We start from the raw sequence: 19813 nt of genomic DNA on the forward strand, positions 1-19813 counted from the left end.
AGCTTATGGTTTTGTTGGGGGGAGGAGAGAATGTTTATCTGCATAGAATGATTAAATCCTACAGTAAAGTAGTATGTGACGATATGCTAAAATAAAGGTGTATGCAGGGAATATAAAAGATCTGTAAGTAAAAGTTCTTGGCACTGTGGCTAGAGAAGACCTCAGAGGGTAGAGATCAACTCGAGGAGACTGGAGATCTGATCTGGTCATGCCCTGGGTTACTAAGACTGGGAAATGAGCTAATTGTGAAGAAGAGCTATTTTTAGTTGATTGAATTATGTCTTATTTACTGACCAAGCATAGCACATGCTGATGAAAGGCAGGGAGAGATGTGTGTTAGAAAAACAGCTACATTATTCTGTTTCAAATAATTATATATCTCAATCCGTAATTCACAAACAACTGCATACTGTGGCTTCACTCCTTTTACATGGTACATTTTCCTTTTTAGATCCAAAGGGGCTATTCTGAACATTTCATCTGGCAGTGGCATGCTCCCTGTCCCACTGTTGACCATCTATTCTGCAACCAAGGTAAACAATATTTTCTTAAATCATGTCAATATAGTAATAAGGGGTAATTTTTAGTCTGAGAAATTAATGTAGATTTAACTTTCCTGAAGTTCTGTTCTTGGCAGTTTTCCAATAGACTGAGAAGAAAAGGAAAATACTCTACTTGAGTTTCAAAAGAACCAGAGTTGGAGACATACTATATACTTACAATAAACTTACTGTAAACTTACAAATGGGACACCAGGATATCAGATTCACAGATGCTGTTTTTCTCTCCCCAGCACTTTACTGATTTGGAAAGTGCTACTTGTGCTTTCCATAGACAGGTGACCTAGGCAGATAGCTTAGTTAATTAGAACATGATGTTAATGAGTCTAAGATTAGAGATTTGATACATGAATGAGTCCACTTCACACAGCATAGAAGAAATGCATCTGGTCAACGTGTAAATGTACATAGTAGGCACAAGATAGACTGGGCGAGAGTGTATTTTGCCGTGTTGTCCAGGATTCATAGATATTCTTTGTCACTTTTGGGGTGAGACAAGAATTTTCCAGAACTCTCTGGACAATGTCATAATTTCATACAATATCACCATTAACCTCTTCACATTACTGCTAGGAAAGTAATTTAGAATGTGTGTCCTACTGCCTGCAGGTGAATGGCATCATCTTCAGATACACTGTTGAGGCATCGAATACATCTCTGAAGGGAAAATGATCACTTAGATGTTGAAATTAAGCAGGCTTTTAGGGAAAAATAAACAAAAATATGTACACTAAGAACTTGAAACATTTCAGGGAAGGAAAAGAGCAAAACTCCGACTTCTTTTTCTTGTGAAAAAACAGTCACTACTGTCTTTTGAAAAGCTTGGTACCACCTCCCAACCCCTACAATCTACTTTCTGTATCTGGGAACATACTGTAGGCGAATTTAAAATGAATGCCATGTTTCTTGAAGGGATTCGTGAACTTCAACTTACCTGTTCTACTCCATGGCTACAAAACTATGACTAATTAGGACCCTTGAAAAGTCACTTGATTCTTTGCATTTCTAGTCTGAGGTTGAGTCCACATTTGAAAAATGGCACATTGTATTTTACAAATAGATTTAAGGTTGTATTATCAGAAGAAGATGGGCTGTCACATTCATCTCTATACTTCTTGGATCTTGTCATCCCAAAGCACCAAGACGATGCTTGTTCTGTTCTTTTTAGCAACAACAAAATCCCCATAGAACAGAGTTGAATGGACGTCATGTTGTGTTTCTGTTTGAGTGGCAAGTGGAGAGATGAAATGAGTCCTTTGTTATATAAGAGAAAAATATTTTTTCTTGGAAAGTAATTTTCTGGGGGGAGAGAAAGATAAGAAAAGCCTTTTCCAGTTAAATCAAAATTTGATCTGGATATTATATTTGGTAATATAATACTTCATTTAGTGGCAGATAAAAACAGCTTGAGGTTTTGAGGTGTTTTTCTAAGTTCTCTTCTGCATTTGAAATGAAAAAAATGATGATAAATTATAGCATTAAATGATTAGTTTATTATTTTTGTTTCCATGGCTACAAATCAGGCAGATTGATGTAATGTGTGTGTTTTCTTCTCACTCCCACTCCCCTCCCAGACTTTTGTAGATTTCTTCTCTCAGTGCCTCCATGAGGAGTATAGGAGCAAGGGCGTCTTTGTGCAGGTGAGTGGAGTTTGTTTCACTTAAGTATCCCTGTTTTTCTGTGGTTTCCAGAGCAACTGTTGCTGTCTTGGCAACAAAAAAAAATCATATTCCTAAGTAAGTGAACGTGACATTAGCATGCCGTTAAAAACACGGTTTCTTTTTCCTTAATGCACTTGTCTAGATTTTTAAAAAATTATCCCCTAGAATTTCCAAGTAGGGATACCTAAAGTGGAACTAAATGCAATATAAATAGCTGAAGCATACTTTTTTTTTTTTTTTTTTTTGAGACGGAGTCTGGCTCTGTCGCCCAGGCTGGAGTGCAGTGGCGCGATCTCGGCTCACTGCAAGCTCCGCCTCCCGGGGTTCACGCCATTCTCTTGCCTCAGCCTCTCCCAGTAGCTGGGACTACAAGCGCCCACCACCACGCCCGCTAATTTTTTGTATTTTTAGTAGAGACGGGGTTTCACCGTGGTCTCAATCTCCTGACCTCCTGATCCACCCGCCTTGGCCTCCCAAAGTGCTGGGATTACAAGCGTGAGCCACCGCGCCCGGCTGAAGCATATTTTTTAAGTTCTTAGGGTTTTATTTTGAGAGACTGAGACTGTCGGCATCTCTCTCTTTTTTAATTGTGGTAAAATAAACATAAAATTTACCGTTTTCATCATTTTTAATATGCAGTTCAATGGCATTAAGTACATTCACATATTGTGCAACCATTGTCACCATCCATCTCCAGAGCTTTTTTCATCTTCCAAAACTGAAACTCTGTACCCATCAAACATGAACTCCCCATTTCCCCTTCCCTCCAGCCCCTGGCAACCAATAGTTGATTTCCTATCTCTGTGAATTTGACTACTCTTAGTACCTCATATGGGTGGAATCATACAGTATTTGATCTTTTGTGACTGGATTATTTCACTTAGCATGTCTTCAAGGTTCATCCATGTTGAAGTATGTGTCAGAATTTTCTTCCTTTTCAAGGCTGAATAAAATGCCATTGTATATAGCCCACATTTTGCTTATCCATTTACATGTCAATGGGCATCTGGGTTGTTTCCACCTGTTGGGTATTGTAAATAATGCTAATATGAGCATGAGTGTACAAATATCTTTTGCAAACTCTGTTTTCAATTCTTTTGTATATATATACACAGAAGTGGAATTGCTGGGTCATATGGTAATTCTGTTTTAAATTTTTTGAAGAACTTAGCTATTTTCCATGTCAGCTACACCAATTTACACTTCCACTGGCAGTGTGCAGAGTGCCAGTTTCTCCACATCTTCACCAACACTTGTTATTTTCTATTTTGTTTGTTTTTTATAATAGCCATCATAATGGGTATGAAGTGGTATCTCATTGTGGTTTTGATTTGCTTTTCCCTGATGATTAGTGATATTGAGCATTTTTTCATGAGTTTATTTGGTTATTTGCATATCACCTTTGAAGAAATGTCTATTCCAGTCCTTTGCATATGTTTAATAAAATCATGTTGTTTGGTTTCTTGTCATTGGGTTGTAGGAATGATCTATATATTCTGGATGTTGTCCCATTTTAGATACATGATTTGCAAAGATTTTCTCCCACTTCATGAGTTGCCATTTTATTCTGTCTTTAGTCTGCATAATATCTTTTTATTCACAAAAGTTTTTAATTTTGATGTAGTCCAGTTTATCTATTTTTTATTTTGTTGCTGGTACTTTTGGTGTCAAATCCAAGAAATGCTTGCCAAGTCCAGTGTCATGAAGCTTTTCCCCTGTTTTCCTGTAAGAGTTTTCTAGTTCTAGCTCTTTGATCCATTTTGAGTTAACTTTTATATACCTTTGAGTTTATTATGTAGCTAGCAGATACAATGCTGTGAAAACACAAAATATGAGAGAAAGCAAATATAGGAGTTTTGATGGGTGGCAATTTCAAATTAGCCATTCTTCAATTGAAAGAAATAGTATTTCCATGCTCAGGCACTTTTAAAAAATGTCTTGGGAGAAGTTGCAATTTGTACCTCTTTCCTGCACCTGCCTATCAGCTACCCCACCTCTGTGCACGTCTGGTGTTCACTGTGGCTTTCATTCCTGTGAGGCAAGTATTTCACTTTTTGTATCCTGAACCCCGAATGATCGATCAAAATAATAATAGTGAATATTTGAGTGGATACTTTTCAGGTACAGTGCTAAACACTTTAATATGTATCATTTCACTGCATCTCATAGCAATCTCATACAACGATGTGATTATTATTATTTTTAATTGCAGAAATTGGGGCTTAGAGAGGGTAAGCCACTTGCCCATGTTGAACTGGGACTCAAATCTGGGTCTGTTTGGCACTAAAGCCTTTGTTCTTAATCACTAGGCTACTTGCTCCAGGCCTGTAAGCCAACATTGAACACTTACTGGATCCATCTGTGCTCAGGGAGTGATGGAACCAGAGGGCAGTTGGTTGGTTAGTTCCATTTCCTCCTTTATGCCTGTAGACCATCAAGATGGGCCTAAATGTCATGTAGATGTAGCTGCTAAACCTTTTTATTGAGTAGATACTGGTGGAAGCTAAGTCACCTACTGTGAGATAGATAGAATGGTAATGAAAGGAAGGGGGAATGACTGTTTCCTCATCTTCCAGGATCAACTAAGCGCCTGCTTCCTCTAAACCCTGACCTGAGCTTTCATCCAAGGGAAGCTTAGATGTCATAGCCACGTGGTGTTATTTCTGACTTGCAGCTTCCCATATGTATAGGTTTCATTCAGAAGGACGTGTTTTCTAGAATCCTGGATTTTATACTAAATTACTGTACTCTCTTTTTCCCCTTTCCTTGACACAAGTCATTTTAATGTTAGTAATGTGAATGTTCTATGTTGAATACATTGTATTTGAGTAACAAGGAAACCAGTAAAATGTTCGTGAGAAGCTATTACATTCCATGAGAAGGTATTCATGGGAAGGTATCACATGCCATGCAATGGTATACCATTTTCTTTCTGATGAATCTAATTGCAATCACACTATTAACTGAATAGTTTGTAAACACCTATTGCAACTAGGCAGGATCCTAAAAAGATCCATTGGTGATTGACTATAAGCAGAGTGACCAGAAGTTGTAAGTGTCTCAGTAACAGAAGGTAGCATTAGGCCTTGTGAGCACAGACAGGCAACTTCTAAAATTCTGTTAATAAGCAAGACTGTCTCCTCTCTCATTCTCACAACTTGTTTCCCTCAAAGATCTTTTCTCCAGATTTTCCACCTAGTAATCTGATGTGACTAGAAGCTACTGTAAAAACACATTAGCATTTGTCTTCTGAAATATTTTATTTCAATAAACTTTTGTTTTTCCCTAATAATGAATTATAAACTCTCATTTCATCCGTCATTGTGTTTTGTCATATGAATTCATTCAAGGTTTAAACTTTGAATGAATTCAATGAAAAAATAAAGACTCAAATGTTTGTGAGGGAAAGCACAGTCGTCATTCTTGTGAATACATCAGAATGTTGAAGTAGAATAGAAAGAGAACCTCTTATTAATTCTGATCAAAGGGGCAAAAAAATGTAGTCTAAATGAAGCTCAGAGTTAAAAATGATTGGTTTTTCTTTGGCGGTGTTAATGCCCACAAATTTTTTGGACTAGGAGTATTTATCAGCTGATTCCGCCTTGTACTCCAGCCCACACATGTTCCCTGGGTGATCTTATTAAAGTACAAATCAGATCATGTTGCTTTCCTTCCTAGTCCTCCAGTGGCTGCCCATGAGGTTTAGGATTAAATTCGAGCTCCACAAGGCCATCTCCTTTCTTGCCACTCCATTGTCCTCCCCGACGTTCAGGCCAGAGTGGGCATCCCAGTGTCTAGTACATGCTCTGCCCTCTGAAGTGCCCATGACTGGCTCCTCTGTTGGCATCCTTTCCCCAACTCCTCCCCAGTTCTACTCACCATATGTCCTCCCAGCCCTATTTGCACCTGAACCTTATGGCCGCTGTCCCTCTCTCAAGGCCTGGGCCACAGTTCGCGTGCCCTGGAAAGCCTTCTCTCAGCCCCGTGGCACATTTGGTCAGGCCTTTCTCTGGGCTCTCGTTAGAGCTCCTTGTGTACCTCTGCCTGCTACTGTCTGGCCCTCCCCTGTCTCCCCACTTCCATGTATTCTTGAGAACAGGGCTTTTTATCTTAGTTGTCTCTGTGTTGCTGGTGGCACTTGCTGTTTGTGGTAAGCGGGAGACCCACCTTTTCCATGGCATCACAGAAAACTCTGGTTGTGCATGGTCAAGCTTTGTGGTACACAGGCATCTGTTTTGATGGCTTTTTGAGCTTCTTCTATTGCTCCCATATGCTCCTGGCCTTGAATTTTCAGCCTCTTTATCTGAATGGCTTCTAGACTAATGCTATGTGGCCATGTTTCCATTTTTTTCTAAGCCTTGCAAAGAATGCTATCTTTTTAGGTCTACCTCCATGTGAATGTACATCAGATTGCTCTTTTGGGGAAGGAAGAGGGTATATTGTTCAAATTCTAGATTGTTTCATATTACTTCTTAATATTTTTCTTTTGCATTTCTCTCCCCATCTTTCCCTCAACTTCTTAACTTCTTTCCTATAATTTTATAAGATCATTTAAAATTGCCTTCAAGAATTCAGATTTGCCATTATGTAATCATTTCCTGGAAATGCAAAAACACAGTAACAACAACAAGTGATGTAAATGCCCTGGAGGTGAATGACGGGCCTGAGAGACTATTTGATTTTGAACAGAGGATGAGAAGCACATTCTCAAGGAAACCTTATCATAAGTGTAGTCTGTTGATGAGGACTGTTTGTTCTCATTACCTTATAATTAAAGTCCAGTCAAAAAAAAAAAAAAAAAAGACACTTGTGTCTTTCAAAAGGCAGAATTATTATAAGTAATCTGACTGGCTAGGTAGTGGGTCCTAGCCCTGGGCTCCTTCTGTCTACCCTGTACTGACTAGCAGTTAATACTGAGCAAGCAGGAAGTAGCTAAGACTAAATCCTAAAACTATACCTCTTGAACTCTTATTCTGCAAAATTTTCATAAGCCTTCTGGTTTCTAAAAAAATTATTTGGAAATAATTTAAAGTCTACAGAAAAGTTACAAGAATAAAAATAGTGCAGACAATACTCTGATACCCTTTGCTTAGATTTCTTACTGTTAACATTTTACCACATTTGTCTTATCATTGGAGAGTAAGTGCAAACATTATGGTCCTTCAATTCTAAATTCCTGAGTGTGTACTTCTGAAAAATAGGGGGCTGTTTGTTTGTTGGTTCGTTGTTTGAAGACAGGTTCTCACTCTGTCACCCAGGCTAGAGGGTAGTGGAGCTATCATGGCTCAGTGTAGCCTTGACCTCCCAGGCTCAAGTGACCCTCCCACCTCAGCCTCCCGTGTGGCTAGGACCGCAGGCACATGCCACCAAGCCTAGCATTTTTTGTTGAGACAGGGTCTACTTTGTCACCTAGGCTGGTCTCAAACTCCTGAGCTCAAGTGATTCTCCCACCTTGGCTTCCCAAAGTGCTGAGATTACAGGTGTGAGCCACCACACCCAACCAGAATAAGGATATTCTTTTATATAACCACAATACCCATATCAACTCAGATTTAACAGTGATACAATAATTTTATCTGATGTATTATTTGTGCCCAATTTTTGATCTTACACTGTTCTTTATCCTCTCCTGTTCCTCCACTAAAGAATGCAGTCTAGGATCAGGTGTTATATTTAGTTGTCCTGTCTCTTTTGTTTCCTTTAACCTGGGATATATCTAAAACCTTTGTGTTTCATGACAGTGACATTTTTTAAGAGTACAGTGTTCCTCTTTTTAATTATACATTCCTCATTTGGGGTTTCTTTGATGCTTCCTTAGAGAAACCCAAAAGCTAGATTCGGATTATGCTTACTGGGCCAAAATATCACATATGCATGTGATGTTGTGTCGTCAGGGCCTCACGTGGGGAGACACACGAGATCCATCCGCTCTCCATTGGTAGCGACGTTTCTGACCCCCGACTCTAGGTGTTACCCAACTTCTCTGCCATATAATTACTGTTATTTCCCTTGCACTAACAAGCAATCTGTGGGGAGACCCTAAAACTGTACAAACATTTTGGCCCATATCAAAATTTCCCCTAGATGTAGGATCAGTGATGTTTCTTCACAAACCTGCCTCATAAAGAGATTTTTGATGCTAAAGAATTCCTGAAGCCCTGCCTGGATATTTCATCCTTTCAAAATGAAAAGTCACAGCTAAAGCATGCTCACAGTGTCCTCAGCGCAGGCTGTGGTTTTATGAAAACTGCACTGGTCATCGGTGTGCCTTGAGGCAGGGAGGAAAGGACGCTGAGCTTGGAGTCAGCAGACCAAGGTTTGAGTTCTGCCTTCAACATCCGGCGACCATCTGACCTACAGAACGTCGCTTCATTACTTTACGCCTTAATCTCCCCTTCTGGCAAGTGGGATAAGTGATGTGAGATAAAAACACTCCAAGCTGGGAAATGATATATAAGGGTGAAGAAGAGAGGAAAGAGACTTATATTTATTGGATATCTACAATATGCCCATGTTTTCACCTCCTTTGTCAACTCATTTTACATAGATGTTAACCTAGTCCCATTTTACAAATAGGAAACGGATCAACAGGAGCCCCATGCTGGGCACGGTGGCTCACACCTGTAATCCCAGCACTCTGGGAGGCTGAGGCAGGCAGATCACTTGAGGTCAGGAGTTCAAGACCAGCCTGGCCAACATGGCGAAACCCCATCTCTCCTAAAAATACAAAAATTAGCCAGGCGTGGTGGTGCGTGCCTATAAACCCAGCTACTGTGGGGGGCTGAGGCATGAAAATGTTTTTAACCTGGGAGGCAGAGGTTGCTGTGAGCCGAGATCACACCCCTGCATGCTAGCCTGGGCAACAGAACAAGACTTTGTCTCAAAAAAATAAAAATAAAAACAAAGAGGAGTCCTGAAACTTGCTTAAAGTCAATTTAGTTTATCAAACAGCTCCTGCCTGCTATTTACCAGACCCTCGGCTAGGCATCTAGGAAACAAAGGTAAATAAGACCCAGTCCCTGTCCTGAAGGCACACACACAGAAAAGACAAATATTTAAACACATGACACCCACAGTAAGTCCAAAACTGGAGGTATATATCCTGTTCCACGTGTCTTCAGTCAAGAAATATTTAGAAAGCACCTAATAATCTGGCAAAAGGCAGACAGAGCCTCTGCTGTGGTTGAATTTACATTTATTGGGAGGGAGGCAGACATTAAATCCACGAATAAGACAACTGTATAGAGTGACACGTTCTCGAGAAGAAACTAAAAAAGAGTGATATGTTCAAGAACATGGGGAAGTGTAGAGAATGTACCGATCTTGGTGTGAGTAACTCCGTCTGCAGTGCCGTCCTCTTTCTCAAAGAGGTGTTGCTCTACGTCACGCAGTTTCCTTCCTTTGACCTGGGAGGCCGGGTCTCTGGAAATGCTCTTAACAAGGAGATCATCTGCGAAGGGACACCATCCCCTGAGGTTTTCTTTACCAGAAGAAAGGTGGGGATGCAGACAGAGACCATCTAAGCCCAGAGAACTTTCAGCTGCCCTGAAAATGAAATGGACTTTTTCATTCTTAGCAGGAGATTACAAAAGAACACTCCATTTACATTTGAACTTACTGTCCTGAAGAAATCCTCTGGGGGCCATGCACGGTGGCTCACGCCTGTAATCCCAGCATTTTGGGAGGCCAAGGCAGGAGGGTCGCTTGAGCCCAAGAGTTTAACACCAGCCTGGGTAACATACTGAGACACCGTCTCTACAAAAAATAGAAAAAAAATAGCTGGGCGTGATGGTGCATGCCTGTGGTCCCAGCCGCTCAGGAAGCTGAGACAGGAGAATCACTTGAGCCCAGGAGGTTGAAGGTGCAGTGAACTGTGATGGTGTCACTGCACTCCAGCCTGGGTGATGGGTGGCAGAGCAAGACTCTGTCTCACAAAAAAAAAAAAAAAAAAAAAAGACAGACAGAAATCCTGTGGGCTCCATTCCCTTGTTACTACTTTCCAGTGCCTTTGTCTTGGTAATGAGAGTTGGTGGTTTTGTTAATTCAGGTAAAAGTGTAGTTTTTAATCAGAATAGACTTGATTTGGGTTAATCCATAAAATTTAGAAAACAAATAGGACAAATTGAGATGAGAGAAAACAAAATTTAAGAATTTTTTAATGAAAGAAGATATTCCTTCTTTGTATTTTTGTTACAGTATTTTATTGCTTAGAGTATTCATATAGTTCTATTGGGCTTCAAAGAACTAGAAAGCTAAATATTGAGAAACGGCTACCGGGATTACAAATAGAAGTCTCCATCCTTTCTTCCTGTTAATTGCCAGTGACTACGAAAGGAGTTAATAGAGTGTGTCTTTTGTGCATATGGAGTCTAAATAGAGAGAGTTATAAAGCAATATCAAGATTCTCACTGGAAATGTTCAGGTATGGCCAACTCTACCAATTTTGAGAAATGACTTAAGAATAGTAAAATTAGTCCTGTTGGGCTCACTGGACTCAGATCCCTTCCAACCAGCTGAATCTCGATTTTTTCAGTGATGTCCTTTTTTCTTGGCCATTTACAGCAGTGTTGTACCACAAGACCTACAAGCTGAAGAGGTCCTTCCAAACCATTACATGTGTGTCCAGGAGAACTAAGATATTCAGTTGCTTACCTCAACAGTCAGATATTCTCCATGGAAAATGGCATTCTTATACGTCTTATTGGATATAAAAAGTCAGCCAAGTTCTTCTTTCCAAATTCATTCTAAAAATATAGATTTTGGAAAACTTAGACAATAATTGCTAATACATACTAAAGTTCAAATCCCACACTCTTTAACTGATAATATTTTATTTAATTCTCATGATGGTATAATAAGGAAGATTCTATGGCCTCTAATTACAGAGGAAGAAACTAAGACTCAGTCAACGAGTGTTTTGCTCAAGATCACACAGCTAGTAAGTGGTCAAGCTGGAATTTGAATCCAAGTTGGTCTGATTATAACCAATGCTGATTTTTTTTTCCTGTTACCCTGCCACTTCTATTTTCACACCCCAAACTTAATCCTTTAGGAAATCCTTGCAGCATACCCACTATTTGACTACTTCTCATGACCTCCACTGCTACCACTCTATCTGAGCCACCATCATAGCTTGTCCTGGACATTTTGCAGTATCTTACTATCTGGCCTTCCTACACCCATCGTGGTTTAACAGCCCCTATAGCCTACTCGTAGCAGCCAGAATGATCTCTTTAAAATAAAATCCAGCTGGGCACAGTGGCTCACACATGTAATCCCAACACTTTGGGAGGCTGAGATGTATGGATTGCTTGGGCTCATTGAGTTCAAGACCAGTCTGGGCAACATGGTGAAACCCTGTCTCTACAAAAAAAATTTAAAAATTAGCCAGGCATGGTGGTGTGTGCCTGTGGTCCTTGATACTTGGGAGGCTGAGGTGGGAGGATGGCTTGAGCCCAGGAGGTGGAGGTTGCAATGAGCTGAGATCGCACCACTGCACTCCAGCCTGGGTGACAGAGCGAGGCTATCTCAAACAAAACAAAAAAATCCAGTTACTTCACTGCTATGCTAAAAATTCTTCCTTGGCTTCTCGTCTCTTTCACAATGAAACCATGAGTTTTAATGACCCTCAATGTTCTGATTTCAAACTTCCATGTTATGTCCCCTCCCCATCTTCCTACTTTTGTGGCCTCCTTCCAATTCTGGAAACACCTTGAGGATGCCTTCATCTCAGGGCCTTTGCACTTGTTCCTTCAGTCTCAAAGGCTCTTCACCCAGATATTCTTTTGGCCAACTCCGTCTCTTTGTTCAGATCTTTGGTTATAGGTCACCACATCAAAGGGGCCTTGCTTGAGAACCCACCTGCAGGCTCAGCCTCTATCAGCTCTTTTACCCAGGTATTTTTTTCATCTTCCTTTCTTATCATCGCCTGCCAATACTGTACACCTTTAATTATTATTTGTGATCTATATCCCACTACTGAAATGTTAGCTCTGTAAGATTAGGGACTCTGTTTTTATTCACAATGAATTTTATTCATTAAGTTCCATTGCCTAAAACATTGTTCTAGTAGGTGCTCAGGAAATAGTTTAGTGTTAAGTGAATGCCTTCTGTGAGATTACACTGTTTTTCTTTTTGTTCCTTGAATGTTAACATACAAATTCCACGTCTCTGGAGGTGGGTTATTTACAAGATTATCAGCCAACATTTGTCAAGGATCTTTGTGTAGAGCACAATATTTTGAACTCCTTCATTTTGGATTTAGATGCTAAGATTTATATGTATGGTTATTACAGGGCCTTTTTTCATTGCTATATAACCAGGGATCTCTGCACCATCAGAACAACTCCTTTTTCCTAAAATTTCTAGAAAGTCTAAGGGTTTCTGCCAAGTAGATAATCAAGGGCCTTTATATGGTAAAGCTAATTTCGTGGTCTGCAAGTAAAGTAATACACACTCCAAAACTATAATATAGGTGTATAATTATTTAGGTTTTTGTATACCAGATCCTGAAATCATAGATGAATACACAGATTTCAGGAAATGGAGTTTTCCCAGTATTCTTCATAGGAGCCCCAGCTTCTGCCTTAAGAGTGTGTGCTGGCTACACAGTTGAATTTAATGCTCAGTAAAGGCAGACATGACACCATGTCTGAAATCTCATACTGTGCACATACACTAGACCCTAGTGTCTTCTGGGTCTTCATTTTCCCAGGTCATTGTCATCTGATGTTCTGGTCATTTTTCAATTGAAAAGCATGTTTAGTACACAGATGATGACACCTGAAAGATGCCCTACCATGTTAAGTTCCAAGGTTCAATCCCTGATTCTTGAATATCTGCCATGCAGTTTCAGGCATCTTTCTTTCCACTACTCCATGGCCATAAGCCTTCCTCTTCTGAATCAAGCCCCCTGAATTGTACTGTGAAGTCCAGTTATCTAAGCAAGCTGCTCCAGTGGGTGAGAAAAAAGATACCAAGTTGTCGGGCCTGGTGCGGTGGCTCATGCCTGTAATCCCAGCACTTGGGAGGCTGAGGCAGGCGGATCACCTGAGGTCAGGAGTTCGAGACCAGCCTGACCAACATGGAGAAACTCCATCTCTACTAAAAATACAAAATTAGTCAGGCGTGGTGGCAGGCGCCTGTAATCGCAGCTACTCAGGAGGCTGAGGCAGGGGAATTGCTTGAACCAGGGAGGCGGAGGTTGCAGTGAGCCGAGATGGTGCCACTGCACTCCAGCCTGGGTGACAGAGCGAGGCTCCATCTCAAGATACCAAGTTGTCTCCAGTGATTTTCTTTTTCTTTTTTTTTTATTGTTTTCAAATAGGCTGAGCAAGGAAGCACCAACAGCTTTGCTTTATGGCCTAATTAATTATTTGCCATTTGGGAACTCTAAATTTGAAGACCAGGATACTTGCCCACATCTGCAGCTCTCAAGGTCAGGTTGTTTCTGAGCTGGCAATATTTGTAATGGGAACTTGTTGAGCTTGAGCAACTTGAAAAATCTGTTCTGCCCACAATTTCCTATAAAAGTATAAGTATCTTCTTGACCTGTTTCCCATAATGTTTTCCTGAGTGAGCAGGAGAAATCAACTAGTTATCACTTGTTGGGTTTTTATTTAACAGTTGAAGGGTGTACCTAGATGGCTTTTTGATATCTAAGATATTTCTTTACTTTCACATAACTTGGAATATTTATTTTTAAATCATTGGCAAGTATCTATATCTATAAGTATGCCTATTTAGATAGGTGGTCTTTTATATGCTTCAGAATTTCTAAAATTTTGGCTTAAACGTTCATATTATCAACTCCTTGGTGTAGTTAATTTTCTGGATCATAGCAGTGGAAAGAGACCCCAGTACTCTTCTTCAGTGCTGTCCATAATGAAGTGTCTTTTACCAATTCATTCAATAGATATTAATTGCACCCCTGCTATGTACCAAGTACTGTTCTAAAGCATTAAAATATATGAATATGACCAAGTCTTCATGGAGCTTGTGTTCTAGAAATGGATACCGCCCGGCGATTGGATTCAGTTTTCTGTACCGTTTTGCCTCCCTCCTGCCACTCTTCACACATTTCCAACATTTGAACCATCCTGAGCTATGCAGTTCCCTGAAAAACATCATGCTCTTCTGTGGCTCCTTTTCTTGGCTCCTGCTGTTCCCTTATTTGTTTACAATCAGGGAAATTCTTGCACTTCATTTAAGACTTAGCTCAAACGCTGTTTCGTCTTTGAACCCTCCACTAGGCTATGTTAACTGCCTTGATTTTAAACCATCGTGGAAATAAATATACTTTCTAGAAAAGAATTTACATTTCTTAGCTGGAAAAACATAACCCAACTTGGAATTCCTGAGTATGCATCTCTTGTCCCCACCCCTTGATCTGGGGGTTCCCTAGACTAGCTCTATGGTTTAGCTGCATGAAGAGTTAACTTGTGGCACCACCAAGTGGTTCAGTCAGGCAGTGCAACGTGATTCTCCTACAAGATCAAAGTAGTCCAATTTATATCATGTTACATATGAAGGGAAGGAAGAAGACGGCAGAAAGGATGGAAGAAAGGAACAAAAAATTATAATGCAATTGAGAGGTATAATGATTACACCATCTCTACCTCTAGAAGCTCAAAATCTTACAATACCTTTACCAGGCTTGTGATCTATATTTGGGATTTTTTTTTTAATCTTCACTATTTTGTGACCTTTAAACCTAACGCATAGAAATGAGAAATGGTTTGCTTATGTTCCTTCGTTATGTGAGATCAGAGTATTTACATATACTCTTTCTTTCCTTACTGCTCAACTTTGCTCTGGGAAATAACCTTTTCTTTACTGACCCATTGTGAGAGCCTCACTGAACTCTGCATTTCCTGCTCAGTCTGTGTCTGAGATCTCACCCTAGCGTGTGCTCTCGTAGACTATATCCTTGTGGCAAAGTGGTTCTTAAAAGATGCGACAAAAAAATTTTTTTGCTAAGTGAGGGATAAATGCATAGTGATAATCCCAATAAACAAATTCTCAGAAATCAAAAGTTACCTAATCAAAGTTGGCTCAAATATTGAAGTACTTCATACTTAGTATGAGTTCGTGGCTGCAGGGACAAGGAAAGAGGAAGATGGAGAGTGACAGCACTCCATCTGGGGTTCTTGGTTCTAATGGAGAGGCTGAGGTTTCATCTAACCTGTCAAGGAGAATGGGTTGCATTCCTTGACTTACACTTCGGAGTGGGAAAAATGCAAAGCACGCACGTACATAAAAACCCAGAGACGGCCGGGCGCGGTGGCTCACGCCTATAATCCCAGCACTTTGGGAGGCCGAGGTGGGTGGATCACGAGGTCAGGAGATGGAGACCATCCTGGCTAACACGGTGAAACCGCGTCTCTACTAAAAATACAAAAAATTAGCCTGGCGTGGTGGCGGGCGCCTGTAGTCCCAGCTACTGGGGAGACTGAGGCAGGAAAATGGCGTGAACGCAGTAGGCGGAGCTTGCGGTGAGCAGAGATCGCGCCACTGCACTCCAGCCTGGGCGACAGAGCAAGACTCTGTCTCAAAAAAAAAAAAAAAAAAAAACCCAGAGACATGGGACCACTCCTTCTAGGTCTCAGCAGGAAGGAAATCCATAGAATGGAACAGATCTCAATTTGATTGAAATTTTAAGATTTTGACCACCATGTGTTAGAACCATTCCTTTTCTTTAATGGAAGTGTCATTGGGCCAAGCGTGGTAGCTCACACCTGTCATCCCGACACTTGGGGAGGCTGAGGTGGGAGGATCACCTGAGCCCAGAAGTTTGAGACCAGCCTGGGCAACATGTTGAAACCTTGTCTCTACAAAAAATTTTAAAATTAGCTGGACATGGTGGTGCACGCCCGTGGTCCCAACTACTCAGAAGGCTGAGACAGGAGGATTACTTGAGCCCAAGAGGTCAAGGCTGCAGTGAGCTATGATCGTGCCACCGCACTCCAGCCTAAGCAACAAGCAAAACCCTGCCTCAAAAAAAGAAAAAAAAAAAAAGAAGAAGAAGAAGAAAAAGAAAAAAAGAAGTGTCATTGCAGTGATACTTCACACATGTGAGATAAACAATACATTCACTCTTTGTTGAACTACCATGCCCAGGTTATTTCAAACTACAGAAGGACCTCTTGTATCATGACTCAGGACTTGTTATAATAGGGTTTCCTTATACTCTGTGTTGAATCGCATCCAAAATGCAGCAAGCATAAGCAATAAAGAACCTAACATGATTGAAGTTCCTCCAAAGGTCATGTCCAGATTTGTCACCCTACACCCATCCAGTCAGGTGTCTTTTAGCCACCCAAACAGTTTCCGTATTGTTAGACTGTGTTCCCTCTAAAAAAGAAAAAAAGGGAGGTGGTTCTATCTTATCAATAAAACTGTTTATAAAACTCAGAAGTAGAATGGTGAGAAACTAGGGAAGAAAAGTAGTAATGCAAGGCTGAGAAATAAGATGTCTACTTCAGAAGGATCAAAGCTGATAGAACAAGCTTAATTAGCCATAAATTATGGAGAAAGTTGGCATTATCCTGTTAGAAGAATAAAGTATCAAAAATCTCCTACTTGGTGGTTCTGTCTCAATGTTCAGTTTACTAAGTGTCAAAAATATCCTATCCTGAATCTGTGCTCTCTAGATTATTTAATGCTTTCCTTTTTAAAGGTTCAAAAAGGTAGATTTCTGCTTATTTTTAATACTTTCTCTGGTCTCAAACTCTGTTTTATTGAGAGATTGATTTGTTACAATTTGTTTTATGGTATCATGTGTTCTATCAAATTGGCTTTAGATAGCCACTTCTCTTTTCTTCTCTCTCTGTAAAGATACTGACGTTTCCACCACTAAGAGCAGTCAAGCACCACTGTACATTCTGAGTTTGTGGCCTTACTAATGAATGGCATGTTTTCCGGGGTGGGTGTTACCTTTCTAGAGTGTCCTGCCATACTTCGTAGCTACAAAACTGGCTAAAATCCGGAAGCCAACTTTGGATAAGCCCTCTCCGGAGACGTTTGTGAAGTCTGCAATTAGAACAGTCGGCCTGCAATCCCGAACCAATGGATACCTGATCCATGCTCTTATGGTAAGTAGATTTTTTGAGTCGCAAATCAGTACTTTCTGGCTTGGGGTTTCTTTCCCATTGAGTTACAGGATAGTATGTAATAGATTAGCATATATACATTGTCCAGCCATAGTGACAAGACATCTATGTCTTGTTATAATTATAATGGTTGTATACCCAAGAACTTTAAAATCTACCTATAAATAAAATCAACACTCTAATAAAATGTTCAATCATATGCTTCAATTTAGCCCAAATTGTAGGCTATAATTACATATCTCTCGCATTCTGTTTCCCTAGGGCTCGATATTCTCAAACCTGCCTTCTTGGATTTATTTGAAAATAGCCATGAATATGAACAAGTCTACACGGGCTCACTATCTGAAGAAAACCAAGAAGAACTAAACATTGATAACTGCATTGTAACCTGGCCAGATGCTCCAGCGTATGCCCGTTCACTGCAAGGCACTCTACTGGTTTTGAAAATCTGAAGTTGTCATTTCAGTAGTTATTAACGTGACTAAATATTATCTTAATTAAGAGGAAAATAGAAGTTGCTTTTAGGGGTTTCTGACATATATTCTGGATACTATCAGAGGTAATTTTGAAGTTTAATATAAATGCTCATATCAAATGAATATAGAACTAATATTGTCAAGAACAGCTAACAGAAAGGAATACTATTACAGCAAATCACAGAATGATAGACTCAAGCATAAAACTCGGCAGTTTTATCTGCTTCAAAATGCCATTGATCATTATTCCTGTATTTTCTCTGAAACTGATTATAAAAACCAATGTCCAGCTACTCTTTTGTTTTTGACACTTTGAAGAAATGGAGATTGATTTGATTTGTTTATAAGCAGACACACTGCAATTTACAAAGATCCCTTTAAGGTTTTATAAAATTATCTTCCAGTTTGTACATTTATATGGAATTGTTCTTTATCAAGGGTAGCTAATGACATGAAAATAATTGTGAAATATGGAATTATTTCTGACACATGAAGCCCACTAAACTATGCTTTCTTATAGTGCATATTTCTTCTCAGTTTAAATGTATGTAAATATCGAAGGTATATGGTATGATTTATAAAGATGAATGGGCCAAAGTGTACATTGAGACTGGCAGCCATCTATGGTACCACTGAAACCCTGACCCAGAAAAGTGGCTTGCTTGGACACCCAGCTGCCTTTGTTTCTGCATTGAACCAATATTGATCACACATGTGACACAGGCTAGTCCTATAAAAGTAATGACTTCATAGAAATGGCATTATAATTTTTAAATTGATACTCTACAGGTAGCTACTGATATAATTAGTTTTAATAAAACATGCTGCAACCATGGTATACAACAAAAATACATTTCTTTGGTGATTGAAATTAAGGCCATATTTACAATGACTTAATATAAGACTGACTTTTATCCTGCTTCATAACTTGTATGGGGAACTCACCAAGAAAGAATTCAATACTGTGAAATATGCAACAAGAAGATTGGTCTTTACCTAGGCTGTGGTTCCTAAGCTCTGAGTTTTAAGCACCAGTAGATTTGTATTAAAAAAAAAAAAAATGGGCCCTTAGCTTCTGGCTTTTAATTTTGCCAGCTAAGGACATAAAACAAAAACAAACAAACAAAAACAAAAACAAATAACTATCTGCTATCAGCATCATTATGTAAAAGAAAATATATTTTAGCCCCTAAAATTAGGAAGAATGTAATCTCAGAATAAAGGCTGTCATTTAAGTTGAATAAATATAGCTTTATGAAAAACACATTGTTTGCCCTTTTTTCCTCTCATTTCATTGTAGAAATGGTGACACCACAATGACCTGGGCAATATTTTATCTGCTTTCACACATTGGTTGGTTGGTCGGTTGGTTGGTTGGTTGGTTGGTTGGTTGGTGAGTTGGTTTTGGTGTAGTGGTGGTAGAGAGAGGAGGGATTCATTTGCAAGTATACAAAATACTTTTTCTTTTATCCCAGTTAGAAAATAGTTGTAGGGTAAGCACAGTGGCTTACACCTGAAAACTCAATGCTTTGGGAGGCGGAGACAGGAGGATTGCTTGAGCCCAGGAGTTCAAGCCCAGCCTGGGCAACATAGCAAGCTCTTGTATCTACAAAAAAATTAAAAAATAAAAAATTAGCCAGGTGTGGTGGCACGCACCTGTAGTCTCAGCTACTTGGAAGGCTGAGACAGAAGGATTGCCTGAACCCAGGGATTAGAAGCTACAGTGAGCTATGCTTGAACTACTGCACTCCAGTCTGAGTGACATAGTAAGACCCTGTCTCAAAAAAAGAAAGCAGTTGTAATTCTGGCTAGAAAATCCCTTAACAATTTCAAAACTTCTGAGCTGTGGCTTTGATTGCTTCAACTTGGCAAGCACCCACTTGTATTTGACACTCCAGGGTGAAGATGATGACGTAAAAATATATTTTTCTAGGCACATGAAAAGAAAAATTATGCGAAAAGAGCAAACAGTATACTCCAAACCTTCAAAATAGTAAAGTAAAAAT

General features: G+C 39.8%; 1 protein-coding gene across 2 annotated transcripts in view; it reads left to right on the forward strand.

Annotated features, from left to right (window-relative positions):
• HSD17B12 (hydroxysteroid 17-beta dehydrogenase 12) overlaps positions 1-19073 on the forward strand; it is a 171391-nt gene extending 152318 nt beyond the window's left edge. Inside the window, exons 8-11 of one of the 2 annotated variants that reach the window (XM_003254452.4) lie at positions 452-533; positions 2135-2200; positions 17164-17313; positions 17593-19073. In XM_003254452.4, coding sequence (XP_003254500.1) covers positions 452-533; positions 2135-2200; positions 17164-17313; positions 17593-17697 — 403 coding nt within the window. In that variant the 3' untranslated portion in view covers positions 17698-19073. The remainder of the gene's footprint in view (positions 1-451; positions 534-2134; positions 2201-17163; positions 17314-17592) is intronic. The other variant, XM_030794744.1, reaches the window with a different exon arrangement.
• The last annotated feature ends 740 nt before the right edge of the window (positions 19074-19813 follow it).

The sequence above is a fragment of the Nomascus leucogenys genome, chromosome 15, assembly GCF_006542625.1.
Source record: "Nomascus leucogenys isolate Asia chromosome 15, Asia_NLE_v1, whole genome shotgun sequence".
NCBI lineage: Eukaryota > Metazoa > Chordata > Mammalia > Primates > Hylobatidae > Nomascus > Nomascus leucogenys.